Raw genomic sequence first — 18,530 nt, forward strand, 5'->3', positions numbered from 1 at the left:
ATTGCTGGTTTTATTGATACGAGCATGCAACACAGAGAGCACTATCAGTGTGCAAATCGCAAAATGACAGTGCGCATGAACCAGACCAGCCCCTGATGACACTTTGTATCAGGGATGGGTCAAGGTCTGTGGCAGTGACAAAAGCCTCTGCCCCTAATGACGCTTTCAGTTACCCAGTATGCACTGGGATTCTCAAATGAAGCGTCATCAGACAGGAAGCAGAGGAAAAAAAAAATCAATAGTAATTAGACAGTGTAGTGAGGGTAGGAATTTTTAATGCAGCCAGAAATTAGATTACATTAGGGCAATAAATGATAGGGATTTAGATAACAATTTCTTCATCCTTCGGACAACCACTTTAAAGGGAACCTTTCAGGTCCAATATGCACCCAGAACCACAAGCAGTTCTGGGTGCATATTTCTAAATCGCTGCTTAACCGTCCCTGTATACACTAGCATAGATAAAGAGATCTTTAGAAAAAGTATTTCTAAAGATCTTTTATTTTATGCTAATGAGCGCGGGAACTAGTCCCAAGGGTGTTAGTTTCTCTGACTAGTCGCCCCCATTAGCATGCTAGCACGCCCCTGTGGGTGTGCTATCATCCTAATGAATGTGCAGCGTCAGAGGATGATCTCACTCACCTCTCTGTCGCTATCGTGAATGTTAGTACGCCCTGTGTGTGTGCTAACATGCTAATGAGCTGACTAGCCAGGGGAACTAACGACCGGGGGACTTGTCCCCGCGCTCATTAGCATACGATGAAAGATCTTTAGAAATACTTTATTAAAGATGTCTTTATCTATGCTAGTGTATACAGTGATGGTTAGACATGGATTAGCAGTATACATCCAGAACTGCTCGTGGTTCTGGGTGCATATTTCACCTGACAGGCTCCCTTTTAGATTTCTATACTGAGCACCCAAGAAACAAGAATTGTTATATCTATGTCCCTTGTGCATATGCAATATATACAGATAATATTATTCTGCATATGATATACTTCCGTCAAATTAAAACATCAATCAAGACTTTATAAATTCACTGCATTATGCATATATAATGATGTATACATACCGTTGAGAGCTTGATGATATTTTTCAATAATTTTAAGCAATTCAGATCCTGTAGTTTGAATTGAATGAAATATCTGGAAATTATTGAGAAAGCACAACAAAGACGTTATCACAGAAAACACCAGTATAAAGCAACTGAACATTGATTGTATTTCGCAGAAGTCATCAAAATACAACAAAAGCGTTGAATAGCTGGTGAGATAGTTATTCAGCAATATAAAATTATCTAAATGATGTTCAATAACTCATATGTAATCTAAAATGCTGTACTGAGCAGAAATCTGTCTCTAGAAATTAGTTACTCTGTAACTTCATCAATATATATATATGTTGCAATCAAAATGATTCAGCTCCCATTATAAGTTTGACTTATTACAGAAAGTGTGTACATTTTGCTCATAAACCAAAAAACTATTTAAATATCTCAACATGACTAATATAATAAGAGGTTTCTTCAGATTCTTCACAAAATACCATTTATAATGAGTCTCAAAATTATTCACCCCCTCATGACAAGTGTCTTCAGTACTTAATAGAGCAGGTTTGAATGCTATGACCTGCTGCAAAAATGATGCATAGACGGTCCAATGATGCCAAGCTGCAGCTTCCTCACAGAAGGCATGAAGTTTTCTCCTAGGACTTCCAAATCTTGCCCTCCACATATTTTCAGTACCACAGGAAGCAAAGTAGCCCCAGAGTATCATGGAGTCCCTGCCTTTCTTCACTGTAGGCAGGGTGTTCTTTTCAGTGTATGCTTCATTCCTCCTCCTCCAGATATACTAGTGATCCAAAAGGTCCAAAAAGTTCTAAATTTGTTTCATCCTGCACAGAACAGAATCTCTAACTTTCTGTGGCTGATTCATATGGTTTTAAGTATATTGTATCCACCTTTTATGGTGCCTTTTCTTCCGTTGTGATATATGACGTAGAGTATGGGCAAAGAAACCTTCAGTACTTAGTGTGCGCCTGGAGATTGGTTATATTTTTATACCTGAAAACAAAATTCAGTTTTGCCCCCCCCAGTGTACTCATTTACTACAATGGAGCAAAGGGAGACCAAAGGCTGAACATGTGGACTCAACTCCCTTCTATCAATGTCATTATTTTTTGCGAGACACAATGACAATGGAAACCTTTGTAGGGTGAACAAAACCACTTTTGCAATTTTATAACTTTAGTGTTGTTTTATAAGTTTTTCAAATAAATTAGGAAATATATGTAAATGTATACTGGTTTTTGAGCTAAAATGAAATCTGTTGTCCAACTTAGACTACGTTATATGTTATTTCCTACATGGGAGAGCTCCAAGTTCTCTCGCCAAAAGCAAATATTTCTGCTAGCGGAACCTGGAAACCTTTAAATGCCGCTAATGTAATTTATTCAGATGGATTTGGCCACCTTGAAGATTAGGAGTGCAGGAGGGGAGATCTCCAGGGTTCGCCATTGATACATGAAACCTCTGAGGCTATTGTATTAGAATGAGGCCCACCCTGTAAATAGGTCCTAAGCTGAATACGCCAATAAGCTAGATCTCTAAGCATATCTGACAGCCCTCTAATTAAGGTTCCTGAATAAGTATGCACATAATTGTGTATAACATTTGTGTAATAACTCAATACAGTTACTGAAGTATTGCTTCATAGTTGAACACGTTTTGAACTGACCATCTTATTTTGGGTGAATCCTATAATCAATGTGGTCCTACTGTCGATGTAGTAAATACGGTACAGTTGTATCTCTCTACCTCGAGTTTGGCATCCAGCTCAGCATCTGATGCAACCACATGTTCATCCTCTTTCTTTCCCGTAACCTTGATTAAAACTTGCTTTGTTTCCCAAAACTTCTTCTGCATGCGGCTGACCATTGATCGGTCCTCTCCGGCACATAGCTGCCCGCTGTTGTACATGGAAGATCTGCGAGGAATCAAGAAAGTGAATTATATCTTCCTCCCCGGGGCATTGCTTTCTGCTTCCACCAGAACACTGAACACTGCACTCCGTTCTGCCTTTCTGATGTCACTAAGTAACCTTCATGAATAAGTAAGAACCTCATCAAGTAGCAGATTGTGGCCACAAATAAATAAAACATTAAACAGCTCCTGGTTGTAATGCGATGTGATCGGGAGACACAATAAGCAGGTAGACAGACAAAGGGAATGATATTTACTAGAATATGAACTGATGGTTCTAAAATATGATCTATTAGAAGTCACTACAAATACATGGACTAATAGATGAATTATGCAGCGGTTCTAGCTTTATGCATTTCAGCTATAAACACGAACCTCCCCTAAGGCACATGGAGTCCAAGTATATGAAGCTGTAGACACTCTGTGGTGCAGAGGCATGGCATCCCATTTCTTCTTAAAGGGTAGCTTTGAGGTCATTGAGGTTCTGGGGTACAGCGTTATGAGCCTCTATATAACGACTTAGCTGATCCCATAGGTTTTCTATGGGATTCAGGTTGGAGAAAGTGCAGGTCACTCCATGTGAGGTCCCCCAGCAGCCATTCCCTAATGATGCCACCTCAATGTGCTGGAGCATTGTCGACCATGAAGATGAAATGAGGCCTGTGTTGTACATGCAGAGGCACAATGACTTTTTGGGGTTATACCCACTATTGCTGTTAGCTTTCGATTCAATAAATTATTTGAAATGAGGAAATCACCGATGCTTCTACTTAAATGCCCTATATTCATGATAAAATATTACTGTATCGTGAACTTTTTACAATTTACATAAATTTCACCACAAAGCCGACTATCCATAACCTATACTCATACACACATAGAGGGAGTGAAATAAGTATTGAACATGTCACCAATTTTCTACATAAATATATTTCTAAAAGGTCACACTAGGAAGAAAAGACATTGATCTAGTAAACCCGATCCTGTCACGCCCTATTAACTCTCTCAGCATTTAACATGTGGGAGCCTGCTTCCGGGCTTACATCACAGAGGCTATCATCCTCGATGATACATATCTGGCTTCATAGAACTGCAAACTGAATGCATCGTGGTCCTGGATTCCAATCTGATCAAGGACAACGATTGTATTGCGTTTATATGTTCCCCCAGATTTATGTACCGTAAGTCTCTGCTGGCTATGATGTTTTACTCCCAGACTCCAAAAAAATCCTCATGGTTTTACTGACTCCTTCTAAAAATATTCTTATTGTATGTGTGGGATAGATAAGGAGATTAGACTGTAAGCCCACTGGGGAGGGGGACTGATGTAAGTGATGACAATCTCCTTACAGCGCCCCAGAATACGGAGGTGCTATAGAAGCAGTGGGAAATATAGAACCATAGTATCTACTCTGCAGAGGATAGTAGGCACATCGCTTGCTTCATTTGCTCTAGCTACCTGTCCTGGAGATTTGGGGTTATCTATTATGCTAAAACCAGCATGTGCATGATCAATAAGAGGCCTGGTATCTCTCTATATAAGAGGTTACTGAACATGTAAAATGAAATCCCATCCATCTGATAAATAGGTTAACTTTCCATTTATCATTAATCATGGCTGGTTTCCATGGTGCGGGTGGGGTGCTGTTTCCTATAATACTATACACTGCTGATGAATCAAGACATTTTTCCCAGTAACAATTGCCCAATCCATCTGTATGGAAAGTAACTGCATGTATTCTAAAACACAAGTGTCATCAAAGAAAATAAACAATAACATTATATGGCTTCTGTGTAAAAACTAATCAGCCTCCGAGCAGAGGTGGAGGTTTACATGGTCGGGAATCTCCGTTGGGCACCAAAACGTTAAGGCTCTGTGCACACGCTGAGTATTTGGTGCAGAAATTTCTGCACCAAATCCGCATCTCTTGGCAGAAAAAAAAACAAACATGTTTTTGACGCGTTTTTGGTGCTTTTTTTCCTGTGTGTTTTCCATGCATTCTGGGGTGGAAAAAAACTGAAAGAATTGATATGCCGCAGATTTCAACATATGTACAAGGGAAAAAAGCAACATGTGCACAAAACTTTAGGATTCTCATTGACTTTGCTGGCATAAGGATTCGTTTACAGTTTTGTGACAAATCTGCACTCACAGTCATATCTTAAAATGTGGTAAAACACAATGTGCGCAAAGTGCCTTAACCCCTTTATGACCTAGAACATATATATACGTCCTAGGTTGCCTACCTTCTTTTAATGTGAGCTTGTGCGGCGATCCTGCATAAGACTGCTGATCAAATCAGCAGATATGTGCAGCTAACAGGCACGGGTGGATCGGAGATCCACCCGTGCCTGTTAACCCCTTAGATTGCGCTGTCACATTTTGACAACACGATCTAACGCACTCCGGCGGGGATCACGCTGTGCTCCGTTGCCATCGGCGGCCCCATGACCCAATCACAGGGCGCGAATGGGTTATCATGACAACGCGGGGTCAGCTGATAACCCATCGCTTGTCATGACATGTGTCCTGTGAAGGCCAGAGCACAGGCACTCACAGTAACACAGCATTCCTCCTGATCACAGCAATGCTGAAGCATCGCTCTGAACAGCAGAAGCAATCGGATAGTATAGGCATAAAATACTCTAAGGGGACTAGTAAAATGAATTAAAAAAAAAAGTTTTAAAAAATATGAAAAATTAAAAAAAAAAAAAAAGTTAAAATCACTCCCCTTTTGCCCCACTGGAGAAAAAAAAAAAAAAAAACAACACATTTGATATTGCCGTGTTCAGAAATGCCTGATCTATTAAAATATAAAATCAATTCATCTGATTGGTACACGCTGTATTGAAAAAAAAAAAATCAAAACGTCACAATTACGTGTTTTTGGTCACCACAACATTGCATTAAAATGTAATAAAAGGAGATCAAAACATCACATCTACCTAAAAATGATATCATTAAAAACGTCAGCTCAAGAAGCAAAAAAATATGCCGTCACGCAGCGTGCATTCTACCTACATGGCTTTCACATTCCAAACACCAGAAATGACATCCTTGTACCCGCCCGCACCCCGCACATAAAGCGCTGTTTTACAGGACTTCTCCCACATTGCAGGGATCACTCAGGCACAGTCTACATTTAGCAGCATATGGTAAGTCTGGCTACCGACTTTTTCTTCTGTCTCCCTGTCTTTTACTGTCTCTCCCCAATCTCATACACTCAGCCCCATATACTTCCCCCCTTTTTACATATGCATTTCTCTATACAGGTTCATATCCCATACCCGGTTCAGCCGGAGGTACCACACAACTGCTGTTTTACTGCACTAGGTAATATGAGATCCTGTACCGTTTAGGCACTATATAGTTAAGGGTATTAAACTGTTTCTAACATCAGCTACTATATATGGGCTTGATCTGTATTCCCCCTCTCTTTTAGTGTCTTTAGGCATGATTCCTTACTCAAATACATTTATATGGCATAAGGAGGTTTGAATACAATTCATTCCCAGGTACCTATACCCAGTGGCGTAGCAAAGGGGGGGCAGAGGGGGCGATCTGCCCAGGGCGGCACGTGTCAGGGGGGGCGGCATTTTGGGGGTAAAAAATGCCGCCCCCATCATCACCGCACGCACCCAGGCACTACCGTCCCCATCATCACCGCACGCACCCAGGCACTACCGTCCCCATCATCACCGCACGCACCCAGGCACTACCGTCCCCATCATCACCGCACGCACCCAGGCACTACCGTCACCATCATCACCGCACGCACCCAGGCACTACCGTCCCCATCATCACCGCACGCACCCAGGCACTACCGTCACCATCATCACCGCACGCACCCAGGCACTACCGTCCCCATCATCACTGCACGCACCCAGGCACTACCGTCCCCATCATCACTGGACACACCAGCACTACCTCAGTGATGTCCCTGCTGACAGCGCGATTCACTTCAGTTTCTGCGTGGAGCTCACAGGAGCGGCGGTGTTCTACTGCCGCTCCTGTCAGCTTCCGATGTAGCAGAACTGAAAGCGTTGTGGGACCTCGTGTGGATTACGCCGGACCTGGAGGTGTATTTGGGGATTTTAATAAAGTGGTGAAAGAGGGTGTTTTTATGTCTTTTATTTTAAATAAAGGATTTTTCGTTGTTTGTGTTTATTTACTTTCACTACAGATTAATCATTGGGGGTGTCTCATAGACGCCTGCCATGATTAACCTAGGACTTAGTGGCAGATATGGGCTGCCATTAACTCCTTATTACCGCGATTGCCATCGCACCAGAGCAATTCGGGATGAGCCAGGTAGAGTCCCGGGACTGTCGCATCTAATGGATGTGGCAATTCCGGGCAGCTGCTGGCAGATATTGTTAGGGTGGGGGGCTCCCCATAACGTGGGGCTCCCCATCCTGAGAATACCAGCCTTCAGCTGTGTGGCTTTATCTTGGCTGGTATCAAAATTGGGGGGGGGACCGCATGCCTTTTTTTTTTTAAAATGTATTTATTTATTTATTGTACTGCACAATATAGACCCGCCCACCGGTGGCTGTGATTGGTTGCAGTGAGACAGCTGTCACTCAGCGTGGGGGCGTGTCTGATTGCAACCAATCATAGGCGCCGGTGGGCGGGAGAAGCAGGGAATAAGAGATGGAATAATGAGCGTCCGGCATTTTCAAAAGAGGAAAAGCCACCGGAGCAGTGTGACAGCTGTGCAGCGCCACGCCGGTGAGTATGAGAGAGGGGGTGAGAGGGAGAGACCGACCGACAGTGAGAGATAGAGACCGAGAGAGAGAGACCCCGACAGACAGGCAGAGAGAGATAGAGCGACCGACTGCAAAAATGCTGCAAAACAACAATCCGTTTGTTTTGTTTATTTTACCGTTTTATCGGCAGCAGGCCATTGTGAACGATCACCTGATCGCTTACAAAAGCCGGCCGATCAGTTGATTGCTTACAAAAGCCGGCCAATCAGCTGATTGCTTACAAAAGCCGGCCGATCAGCTGATTGCTTACAAAAGCCGGCCGATCAGCTGATTGCTTACAAAAGCCGGCCGATCAGCTGATCGTTCGGCTGCCGAGAGAGAAACATTGATTTCAATTATTAAACATAAGAGCTGAGCATGCGCAGTGGAAAAAACAGGGATTCCGCCGCTCAAAAAATGCTACATGCTGCGTTCCTGCAGCCCGACGGTCAGTCGTTCCACGACTGATCCGTCACGTGGTGGATGCAACGCAGACACATTAGTCGCAATCCGTCGTCCATACAAGTCTATGGGAAACAGCGCAAGCCATTAAGGGATTCCGCTGTTTTCCAAAGCGGTGGATTGCGACTAACGCAAGTGTGAAAGTACACTTATCGACGGCCAACAGAGGGGGGCGGCAAATTTGACGACCACCCCAGGCAGCAAAAGCAGTAGATACGCCACTGCCTATACCATTACTCATCTTCTTATACACCCACAGCCAGTCACAACTTTTTTTATAGTCACTGTCATACAGATTTTCGTGAGATGATATTCATATTGTATGTGCTTCACTACAGTACAGGACTTCCACTCGGCCTGACTGTCTACAGGACATCACGGCCATATTCAAAATAAAGTCTTGCATTCCCTGAGAAGATCTAATCACCAGTGCATATGCATTATATATCACGCTTTTTGCAGGTAACTACTTCCTCCCCTCCCCCCTTATATGGCAATCTCTCAATTTTTCTAATTTTCCAACACAGTTCACAATTTAATTCTCCTTTTTCTCCTCCTTTTCTCATCATGATTAGGGGCTTACCTGACGAATATACCCCTATGACCCTTACAAGGATATACATACGAACAAATAATTGATGCTTTACATGTGGTAAGTATGACGCTTACTATATTCTTCTTTCTTTCCTACAGGTTATTTTTCTCCATTTGATATCTCTTCTTCCTCTGCTTCCTCTTGCCACTCTTGTCCCTCCCTTCCCTTCTTGTCGAATAGCCGCAACCACGCCAGTTTCACTAATTTCACGGATCACGACTAGCTTTCAGGTTCACTTCATATAGTATACTATCTATCCAATCTTGTTTGATTCACCTATTATGTATTTATCTATAATAACGATTTTTTACGCATATGTATGTTATGTATATATGAATTGTATCACCATAATTATGTAAACCTTATTGATCTTTATGTTATTTATGTTTAGATAATAGTCCAGTCTGACGAAGGCTCAAAGGCCGAAACGTTGACTTGTTTGGACAAATACCTGTACCATCTGTAATCAAGATTTTTTTGATCAATAAAAAAACCTGAGTACGCAACCTGTATTGTTTCTTAGAAAACCTACAATTTTGACCACCAATCAAAGAAAGAGACCATAATAACAAAAGAACAGCCAGGTAGTTGCTCAGTGGTAACTTAATGCCTATAAAACTACTCAGGAGAAAATCCAAATGATTTCAAATCAAAATAAATCTTTATTACAAAAAAATACACAGCATTTTAGAATGTAGAAATAAGTATATGGCACATGAAAAAAATTGATAGTCATACAATATGCACAGCTGCCAGCGTAAATTCTAAACCATCATAGGTAATTATATGGAAGTTGACAGTGTGCAAAAAATATTTACAATCACCCAACAGTGGGAATAATGGACATATCAGATATTACCTGTGCCAAAAAAATGAATGGTGAAACCTACATAGTAAGATGACATAGGCATAATATGATAGCAATGTGAAACAATGTAAAAATCAATAAGATGGCAGATGAAAAATAATAGGTATGTCAGGAAAAACCTGATGCAAAAGTAGCCAAACTGCCAAATGCCAATAGATGATTGTACCACATTGCTACATACTAATAAAACCTTACCAATAAGACACCCTGACGCGTTTCGCCGTGGCTTTTTCCAAGGGCATATGTATTGTTATTTGTGGGGGTGTACAGTGTGCCGGAGTTCTCTCTCGAATTCTGACCTGAGGAATCATACTGCCATGGTAATTAAAAATCCCCCAAAAAAACAATTGTGCATTTGCACTTTTTTTGGCAATTTCATTGCACTTGGAATTTGTTTTGCTGTTTTCCAGTAAAATATGGGGCAGAATTAATGGTGTCATTCAAAAGTACAACTTGTCCCGCAAAAAGAATGCCCTTATATGGCTATAATTGAGGAAAAAATAAAAAAAGTTATGGCTCTTGGAAGAAAGGGAGGAAAACGAAAAAAAAAAAAAATATATTAAATAAACGCCAAGTCTTATAGTCCATAAGAAAGCCAATGTATCACTTTCTCTAACATACCAGTAGTCATTGGGTACGGTGTCACATAAATTTATTGGCAGGTAGTTGGAGGTGCTGTTTTTGGTGAAAACGACTTAAAAGTGGATTTCCACTACTTGGACAACCCCTACTCAATCTCCTTGTTCGCCCCCTAAAAATAAATAAGCCTATACTCATCTCCAGTGTGGATGCGTTTCCAGTGATGTCTGAAGACGCAAGGCGTCCAATCAGTGCCCGACATTTGTCTTCCCGCCTTCGAATATTTGAGCAGAAAGTAAGCGCTGCGCTCACATCCTGCTCAAATGTCTGAAGGCCAGTGAAGGAAGCTGACATTGATTGGTCACGCGTCTCGCGTATGATAACAATATTACATGGGCCCTGGGAACGCGTATTCCAGATTCCCTTTAATCTCATCCACTCATATCTAATTTTGCACTTGGCACATGTCAGTTGAAGGGTTTTCTCACAGGAAACATGGAGAACATACAAATGACACGGCAATTCATGATTATACAGAGTATAAGGGGTGCAGAATGCATACTTTACCTTTTATATATCTTTCTTAAGTCCAAAGTAATCCAATTCGTGATAATAGAGATGGGGTGATCTATAGCTTTCTTGACATTGTTTTTTTTCTTGCTTGTACCTTAATTATTATTGCTGTATAGACCTTTAAATGCTGCAGACATGAATATGAAAAATACTATTAGAAGTACAATCTTTGTGCATATACAAGACATTATAGTGTGCTAAGTAATCCAGATATTGGAGATTATCAATAGACTTCTATATCCCATTTACCAAATGGCTTCCTGTAAAAGCAAGAGCAATTTGAGCAATTCTACAAGGAGATGTCAAGGGCGTCAAATCCCTAATAACTGCCCTCCACATCCACTATGAAACAGCTGATGGCTCTGACCTGTATGTCCCCAGTGATCATTGGGAATGTCATAGCCATTCTCCAGTAGGAGAGTAAAATCGGGAAGACAGAGCAAGGGATATGTATAGAGCTGTAAGCCGGGCCCCATAGGGACTTTATGTGCCACCATGAAGGGTCCATACACCCCAAGGCTCAGTTCTCATTCTTTAAAAGAGAATATGCATAAAAAGTTGTAAATGTATTCTTTGGACTTTTTTCTTATTTGATATCTATCCATAAGTACAGTGGCATGCAAACGTTTGGGCATCCTTGGTCAAAATTACTGTTTATTGTGAACAGATAAGCAAGTTGTAGATGAAATGATCTCTAAAAGGCATGGAGCTAAAGATGACACATTTCTTTTGTATCTTAGACAAAATAAGAATATTTACATCTTTTAAATTAACAAAAGGAAAAATGTGCCAATGCAAAAGTTTGGGCACCCTGCATGGTTAGTATCTAGTAGTACCCCCTTTGGCAAGAGTCACAGCTTGTAAACACTTTTGTAGCCAGTGTTTCAATTCTTGTTTGAGGGATTTTCATCCATTCTTCCTTGGAAACGTCTTCCAGTCCTGTGAGATTCCTGGCTCGTCTTGCATGCACTGCTCTTTTGAGGTCTAGCCACAGATTTTCAATGATGTTCAGATCAGGGGACTGAGGACCATTGTATAACCTTCACCTTGTGGCTTTTGTCTATTGTGGATTTTGATGTGTGTTTAGAAGCCATCCTCTTTTCAACTTCACGCTGACTACAAAAAGCGGTTACAAGCTGTAATACTTGCCAAAGGGGGTGCTACTATGTACTATTTATGCAGGGTGCCCATACTTTGGCATTGGCCCATTTTCCTTTTTTTGTTAATTTAAAAATGTAAAAGATGAACTTTCTTTTTGCCTAAAATAGAAAGGAAATGTGTCAATGTGCTGTCAGTAAAAAATTGGCAAATGTGAGTCCTAATTGAGCCCTTGTATTAAAAAAGAATAACATGAACTTTCAGAAAGAATGCAATACATGAGGTAAAAGTGGCATAATTACATACACTGGACTACAGCAGGGTCACCAACTAATAAAAGTTTCCTTTTATATATATATATATATATATATATATATATATATATATATATATATATATATATATGCGCCTGTGTCTTATGCAGCTGAGCTTGTACAGATTTTTACGATTGTAATTATTGTCATATCATATTGTTTTGCTGTTCGCACTGAATGCTCTTAAAGGGAACCTGTCACCACTTTTTTGGCATATAAGCTGCGGCCACCACCGAGCTCTTATATACAGCATTCTAAGATACAGTATATAAGAGCCCAGGCTGCTGTGTAGAACGTAAAAATCACACCTAACGGTTATGCGGTGGGCCATATCGGCGTCTCCGTTCTCCACCGCCGCCTCTTTCGGCCATCTTCGTCCTCCTTCTTCTTTAGCCGCGGTGCATGACGCGTCCGACGTCATCCACACTCCCCGCCATTCAGGTCCTGAGCAGGGCAGATCAAAGTATTGTAGTGCACCTGCGCAGGATCGGCGAGTGAGTATAACGTAGACGCGTCATGTGCACAGGCTTCAGAAAGAGGATGAAGATGGTTGAAAGAGGCAGAGCCAGCACCGGAGAACGGAGACACCCATATGGCCAACCGCACGACCGTTTCACAAGTATTATAAAGTGATTTTTATGTTCTCACAGCGGCCTGGGCTCTTATATACAGCACAGCATGTTAGAATGCTGTATATAAGAGCCCGGTGGTGGTGGCCGCAGCTTATAGGCCGAAAAAGTGGTGACAGGTTCCCTTTAATGTCTTCATATCAGTATTATGACCTGTAGACATATATAAGTGAATGATTCATTATGGTCTCCAAAGTGTTTTTAAGAGCGTTAGCTGTCTGTAATTTTTCGATGTGCTGGCAACCCTGAATGAATGACAGAAAGAAAAACAAAAAAACCTTGAGCGTTGCCTTAAGCTAGTTTCACACATCCGGCTTTTCGCCAGTTTGGCGGATCCGGCGCACGCCAGTACAGTGTATACAGTACAATTGCAGCGCTGTAACTTCCCAGTCACATGATCCGGTCACATGACAGCATGTGACCGGAGCTTTTCGCGCTGCCACTGTACTGTATACACTGTACTGGCGTGCGCCGAATCCGGCAAAAAGCCGGATGTGTGATACTAGCCTTAACCTCCTAAAGATCAAATGTTGTAAATTTACATTGCAGCATTAAAGTTCCTGCCCCTGCAATCTAGAGAGAGTCAGAAATCCTGTGGAGAAGACAGAAGCGGCTTATTATCGCTTCTGTCTTCTATTTTGCTGGCCATACAGTGCTCACTGAGCCCTATGTATTGTACAGAGCGGATGCTGGCACCGGGCAATCACATGATGGCTGGGCAGCTGCTGATGTAGCAGAGTTGCTGGGTCCTAGCAGTCCCAGATCAGCTCTGCTCGTGGACTCTCCCTCTAATGGAGGCTCTTATACAAAAAAAAAAAAAGATCAAATCGGGAAATAAATAAATGTTCTCCAGAGACTTTTAAATGATCACAAAAAATGTTGTGCAAACAAAAAACAATTACATACATATTATATACATCTACAAGAAAAGAAAAACTGTAATTAAAAAAGGTAAAAAGTCCTCACCACCTCCCAACCCGCAAAAAAAAAAAAAAAATCCATTTTTTTTCATATAAAATAGTTGAGAACATACATGTAGGAAAAAATCCACACATTAGATCTCCACAGCCGTAACAACATGAAGAATTCATTCCACGGGTTATTTAAATATAAAATATGTAAAGTAAAAAATAGAAATAAAAAAAACTTGCATTTTTAAATATTTGGGGCTCTAAAATAAAATTCTACAAATTACTAATTTTTTTTTTTTACAAATACCCCAAAACGGGCAGCGGATGAAATATTGGAGGAGTATTCATGTTCACCGGGCTGCCCATTATTCTCTACATGGCGGTGAGGGTGCGGGGTCAGCAGTGTACACCGGGCTGCCCATTACTCTCTACATGGCGGTGAGGATGCGGGGTCAGCGGTGTACACCGAGCTGCCCATTACTCTCTACATGGCGGTGAGAATGCGGGGTCAGCGGTGTACACCGGGCTGCCCTTTACTCTGTACATGGCGGTGAGGGTGCGGGGTCAGCAGTGTACACCGGGCTGCCCATTACGCTCTACATGGCGGTGAGGGTGCGGGGTCAGCGGTGTACACCGGGCTGCCCATTACTCTCTACATAAGCAAGCATTGTTGACCTTAGGGAGATCAACATATCCACTGCGGAGACACCATCACGTGTTTCTCAACGCAGTGATTCTAGAGCATTGCCCCCTGGGAAGTATGCAAATAAGAAAGCCGCGGAGACACCATCACGTGTTTCTCAACGCTGGCAGGAAACTAGCCAGGTCTTTCACCGGGAAGGAACAACCACGGGAAGGGCAGTCTCCAGTCAAGGAGACCACCTATACCAAACATGGTATCCATCCACAGACAGCCGTTTCGGGGTATTTGCCCCTCATCAGTGTGGAGTAGGAATCTGGCTAGTGGGGGCAATGCCTAGTAAAAGACTACTTAAGCAAGCATTGTTGACCTTAGGGAGATCAACATATCCACTGCGGAGACACCATCACGTGTTTCTCAACGCAGTGATTCTAGAGCATTGCCCCCTGGGAAGTATGCATTACTCTCTACATGGCGGTGAGGGTGCTGGGTCAGCAGTGTACACCGGGCTGCCCATTACGCTCTACATGGCAGTGAGGGTGCGGGGTCAGCGGTGTACACCGGGCTGCCCATTACTCTCTACATGGCGGTGAGGATGCGGGGTCAGCGGTGTACACCGGGCTGCCCATTACGCTCTACATGGCAGTGAGGGTGCGGGGTCAGCGGTGTACACCGGGCTGCCCATTACTCTCTACATGGCGGTGAGGGTGCGGGGTCAGCGGTGTACACCGGGCTGCCCATTACTCTCTACATGGCGGTGAGGGTGCGGGGTCAGCGGTGTACACCGGGCTGCCCATTACTCTACATGGCGGTGAGGATGCGGGGTCAGCGGTGTACACCGGGCTGCCCATTACGCTCTACATGGCAGTGAGGGTGCGGGGTCAGCGGTGTACACCGGGCTGCCCATTACTCTCTACATGGCGGTGAGGGTGCGGGGTCAGCGGTGTACACCGGGCTGCCCATTACTCTCTACATGGCAGTGAGGGTGCGGGGTCAGCGGTGTACACCGGGCTGCCCATTACTCTCTACATGGTGGTGAGGGTGTGGGGTCAGCGGTGTACTCTGGGCTGCCCATTACTCTCTACATAGCAGTGAGGGTGCGGGGTCAGCGGTGTACACCGGGCTGCCCATTACTCTCTACATGGCAGTGAGGGTGCGGGGTCAGCGGTGTACACCGGGCTGCCCATTACTCTCTACATGGCAGTGAGGGTGCGGGGTCAGCGGTGTACTCCGGGCTGCCCATTACTCTCTACATGGCAGTGAGGGTGCGGGGTCAGCGGTGTACACCGGGCTGCCCATTACTCTCTACATGGCAGTGAGGGTGCGGGGTCAGCGGTGTACTCCGGGCTGCCCATTACTCTCTACATGGCGGTGAGGGTGCGGGGTCAGCGGTGTACACCGGGCTGCCCATTACTCTCTACATGGCAGTGAGGGTGCGGGATCAGCGGTGTACTCCGGGCTGCCCATTACGCTCTACATGGCGGTGAGGGTGCGGGGTCAGCGGTGATGGAGGTCGCTACCTCCTCTGATAACGCTGCTGACGGTCACATGTGAGCTGATACTCAGTGTTACACTATGGTCCCATTTCACAGAGATCCAGGGACCTTGTAATAGAGGAGACGGTGCGGGGGGCAGGGAACCTTCCTCCATCACCGCCCGCATCGCTCAGCAGTTGCTATGACAACCCTTTCCGGTACCAGCCTTGGAAATGGTTGGCAGCGGACTGCCAGCAAAGAGACAATTACAGGACAAGAAGACAAGTCGGGTCTCACCGGCGGGGTCTGCGGGCGTGATGTACGGTCCTCCTATGTGACACACCTGTCCAACAGCAGGCAAACGGGATGGAGCGCTGGAAGCCCGAGTACGCATGCGCTACAAGTCCTAGCCGGCCACCGTCCAGATGCAGGAAGTGTGTGAAATGTAGTCCATAGCAACCAGGAAGTCGGCGAGCGTGTCAGCGGCTGAGCTGTGTTATGCACGGAGTGGGGAGCACAGCTGTGCACAGTGTTTCTGCCATGTCCCCTCATACAGTGCCACACTGAGTGCACATAGACGTCAGCCATAGTTCGCCCTATATTCAGTGCAATCCGAAATTCCCCCATGTATTGCTTCTAGTCATTCTATAGATAGAGCCAGAGTGGCCCCATACAGTGTGCTACAAGTGCCGGAGCCTGCGGAACGGGAAACATCGCCAATATGGAATGGAGACGCCGCTCAATTCAGTCTATGGAACCGATGGGAACAGCGAGCACTGTACTGGCAGCCCCATAAAGAATGAATGGAGCTTGTGCACTGCCCTCCATTAGGGATAAATGTGCTCTCATTGCGGAGGGTCCCAGCATTCGGACACCGCTAAATTGACAAGTTTTCATCAGACTACTCCTTTAAGTGCTTTAGACCCTTTTTGCTAAGTGCTCCACAAGATGCATGGCTTCACTGCAAAAAGGCAAGGTACATGACGGTCCAGGGCTGTATTTACCATTAGGCATCGGAGGTCCAGTGCCTGGGGCGACAGGTCGCGGGGGGCGGCGCCAGGGGCAAGAGTAAAAAAAAATAAAAATATATATATATTTTTTTAAAATTTCCCTCCCCTCCCCAGACTCATTACTAAAACCGGAGTCTTTGCATCAGAGCAGCGCGTGTAAGCTGCAGAGCAAAAAGCTTGCAAGGGTGCACGCTGCTTAAAAGACCAGCCCACAAAATATATACATATTATTTTTTTTTTATTTATTTATAAATATCACAAGTGATTAAAGTTAATGCTAAACACAAGCCTGAAAGGAAAAAGTAAAGACGTGGTGACCTGGTCTGGGGAAATAAATGTTTATGGAAAACACACCTACAAATGCCATAATGGACAGAAGCCACACACTTTATGTAAAAGCAGTATAAGGAGCCCCAGAGAAGAAAATGATAATCAATAATAAACACAATGAATATATTAAAAAAAAATATATTTTTCTACATAGTCTCCTAACAAGTCTATACATTTAGTCCATCTCTTTTCTAAACTTAGAATTCCCTTCGAAAAAAAATCTTGATCTTGACCCTCAAAAAAATCCCCAACAGCGATTATCACGTCACTATTGTCGTCAAATTTCTTGCCCCGGAGGTGTTCCTTGAGGCGAGGAAAGAGAAAGAAGTCACTGGGGGCTAGATCTGGCGAATAGGGGGGGTGTTCCACCAGTTCAAAGCCCGCTTCTTGAATGGTTGCCATGGCAACTGCAGCTTTGTGAGCCGACGCATTTCCTGGTGAAACAGCACTCCAGCCCACAGTTTGCTGCGCCTTTTCTCCTTGATAGCCTCCCGCAATCTTCTTATTTGTTCTGTGTAGTAGGAGCCCGTCATAGTGACTCCCTTCTCCAAATAGTCAACCATAATAATTCCTTCAGCGTCCCAAAAAACGGACGCCATAACCTAACCTGCTGAGCTTGACACTTTGAATTTCTTCGTCGTCGGTTCGTCAGCTCGTTTCCATGTCATCGATTGTTGTTTAGTTTCGGGATCAAAGTGGTGGATCCAGGTCTCGTCCATGGTCAAAAAACGTGACAAAAAATTCTCCTTGTCTGCTTGGAACTTTTCGAGATTTACTATTGAAATGTCAACTCGTTTCTTCTTTTGCTCGTCGGTTAACATTTTTGGCACCCAACGTGCGGAGACCTTTCTCATATGCAATTCTTTTGCAAGGATTCTTTGAATACTGCCATATGAGATCCCTGTGACCTCAGCTACATGCCTAATAGTCACTCTTCGATCTGCCAATACAACTTCTTCAACTTTTTTCACGTTTTCTTCATTGAGGGACGTGGATGGGAGTCCTTCACAATGTTCATCTTCCGTCGATGTTCTTTCCAGCTTAAATTACTTGGCCCAGCGTGCAACTGTGGAATATGGAGGAGAAGAGTCCCCCAATGTTTCCACCAAGTCGCTGTGTATGTCTTTGGTAGTCATTTTTTTCAAGCCGAGGTATTTGATGACAGCTCTGAGCTCGGTTTTTTCCATTTTGATGTTCACTCCTCGGCAGTTCTCATTCAAATGAATGTAGCTCCCGGGAATCGTGGCCTATTTAAGTGATTTTTTTTCCTGGACTAGTGGGTACCTAAGAGAGAAGAAAACATTTTATTTTAAT

At 43.7% G+C, this 18,530-nt stretch overlaps 1 protein-coding gene across 5 annotated transcripts in view; it reads right to left on the minus strand.

Annotated features, from left to right (window-relative positions):
- Positions 1–16,280, minus strand: part of ICA1L (islet cell autoantigen 1 like) — an 89,887-nt gene extending 73,607 nt beyond the window's left edge. For all 5 annotated transcript variants that reach the window (XM_075317612.1, XM_075317611.1, XM_075317615.1 and 2 more), the window contains exons 1-4: positions 16,174–16,280; positions 10,804–10,936; positions 2,819–2,987; positions 1,076–1,148 (exon numbers count right to left, since the gene is read on the minus strand). In XM_075317612.1, coding sequence (XP_075173727.1) covers positions 1,076–1,148; positions 2,819–2,980 — 235 coding nt within the window. In that variant the 5' untranslated portion in view covers positions 2,981–2,987; positions 10,804–10,936; positions 16,174–16,280. The remainder of the gene's footprint in view (positions 1–1,075; positions 1,149–2,818; positions 2,988–10,803; positions 10,937–16,173) is intronic.
- Between the last annotated feature and the right edge of the window lie 2,250 nt (positions 16,281–18,530).

This window comes from Anomaloglossus baeobatrachus, chromosome 7 (genome assembly GCF_048569485.1).
Source record: "Anomaloglossus baeobatrachus isolate aAnoBae1 chromosome 7, aAnoBae1.hap1, whole genome shotgun sequence".
NCBI lineage: Eukaryota > Metazoa > Chordata > Amphibia > Anura > Aromobatidae > Anomaloglossus > Anomaloglossus baeobatrachus.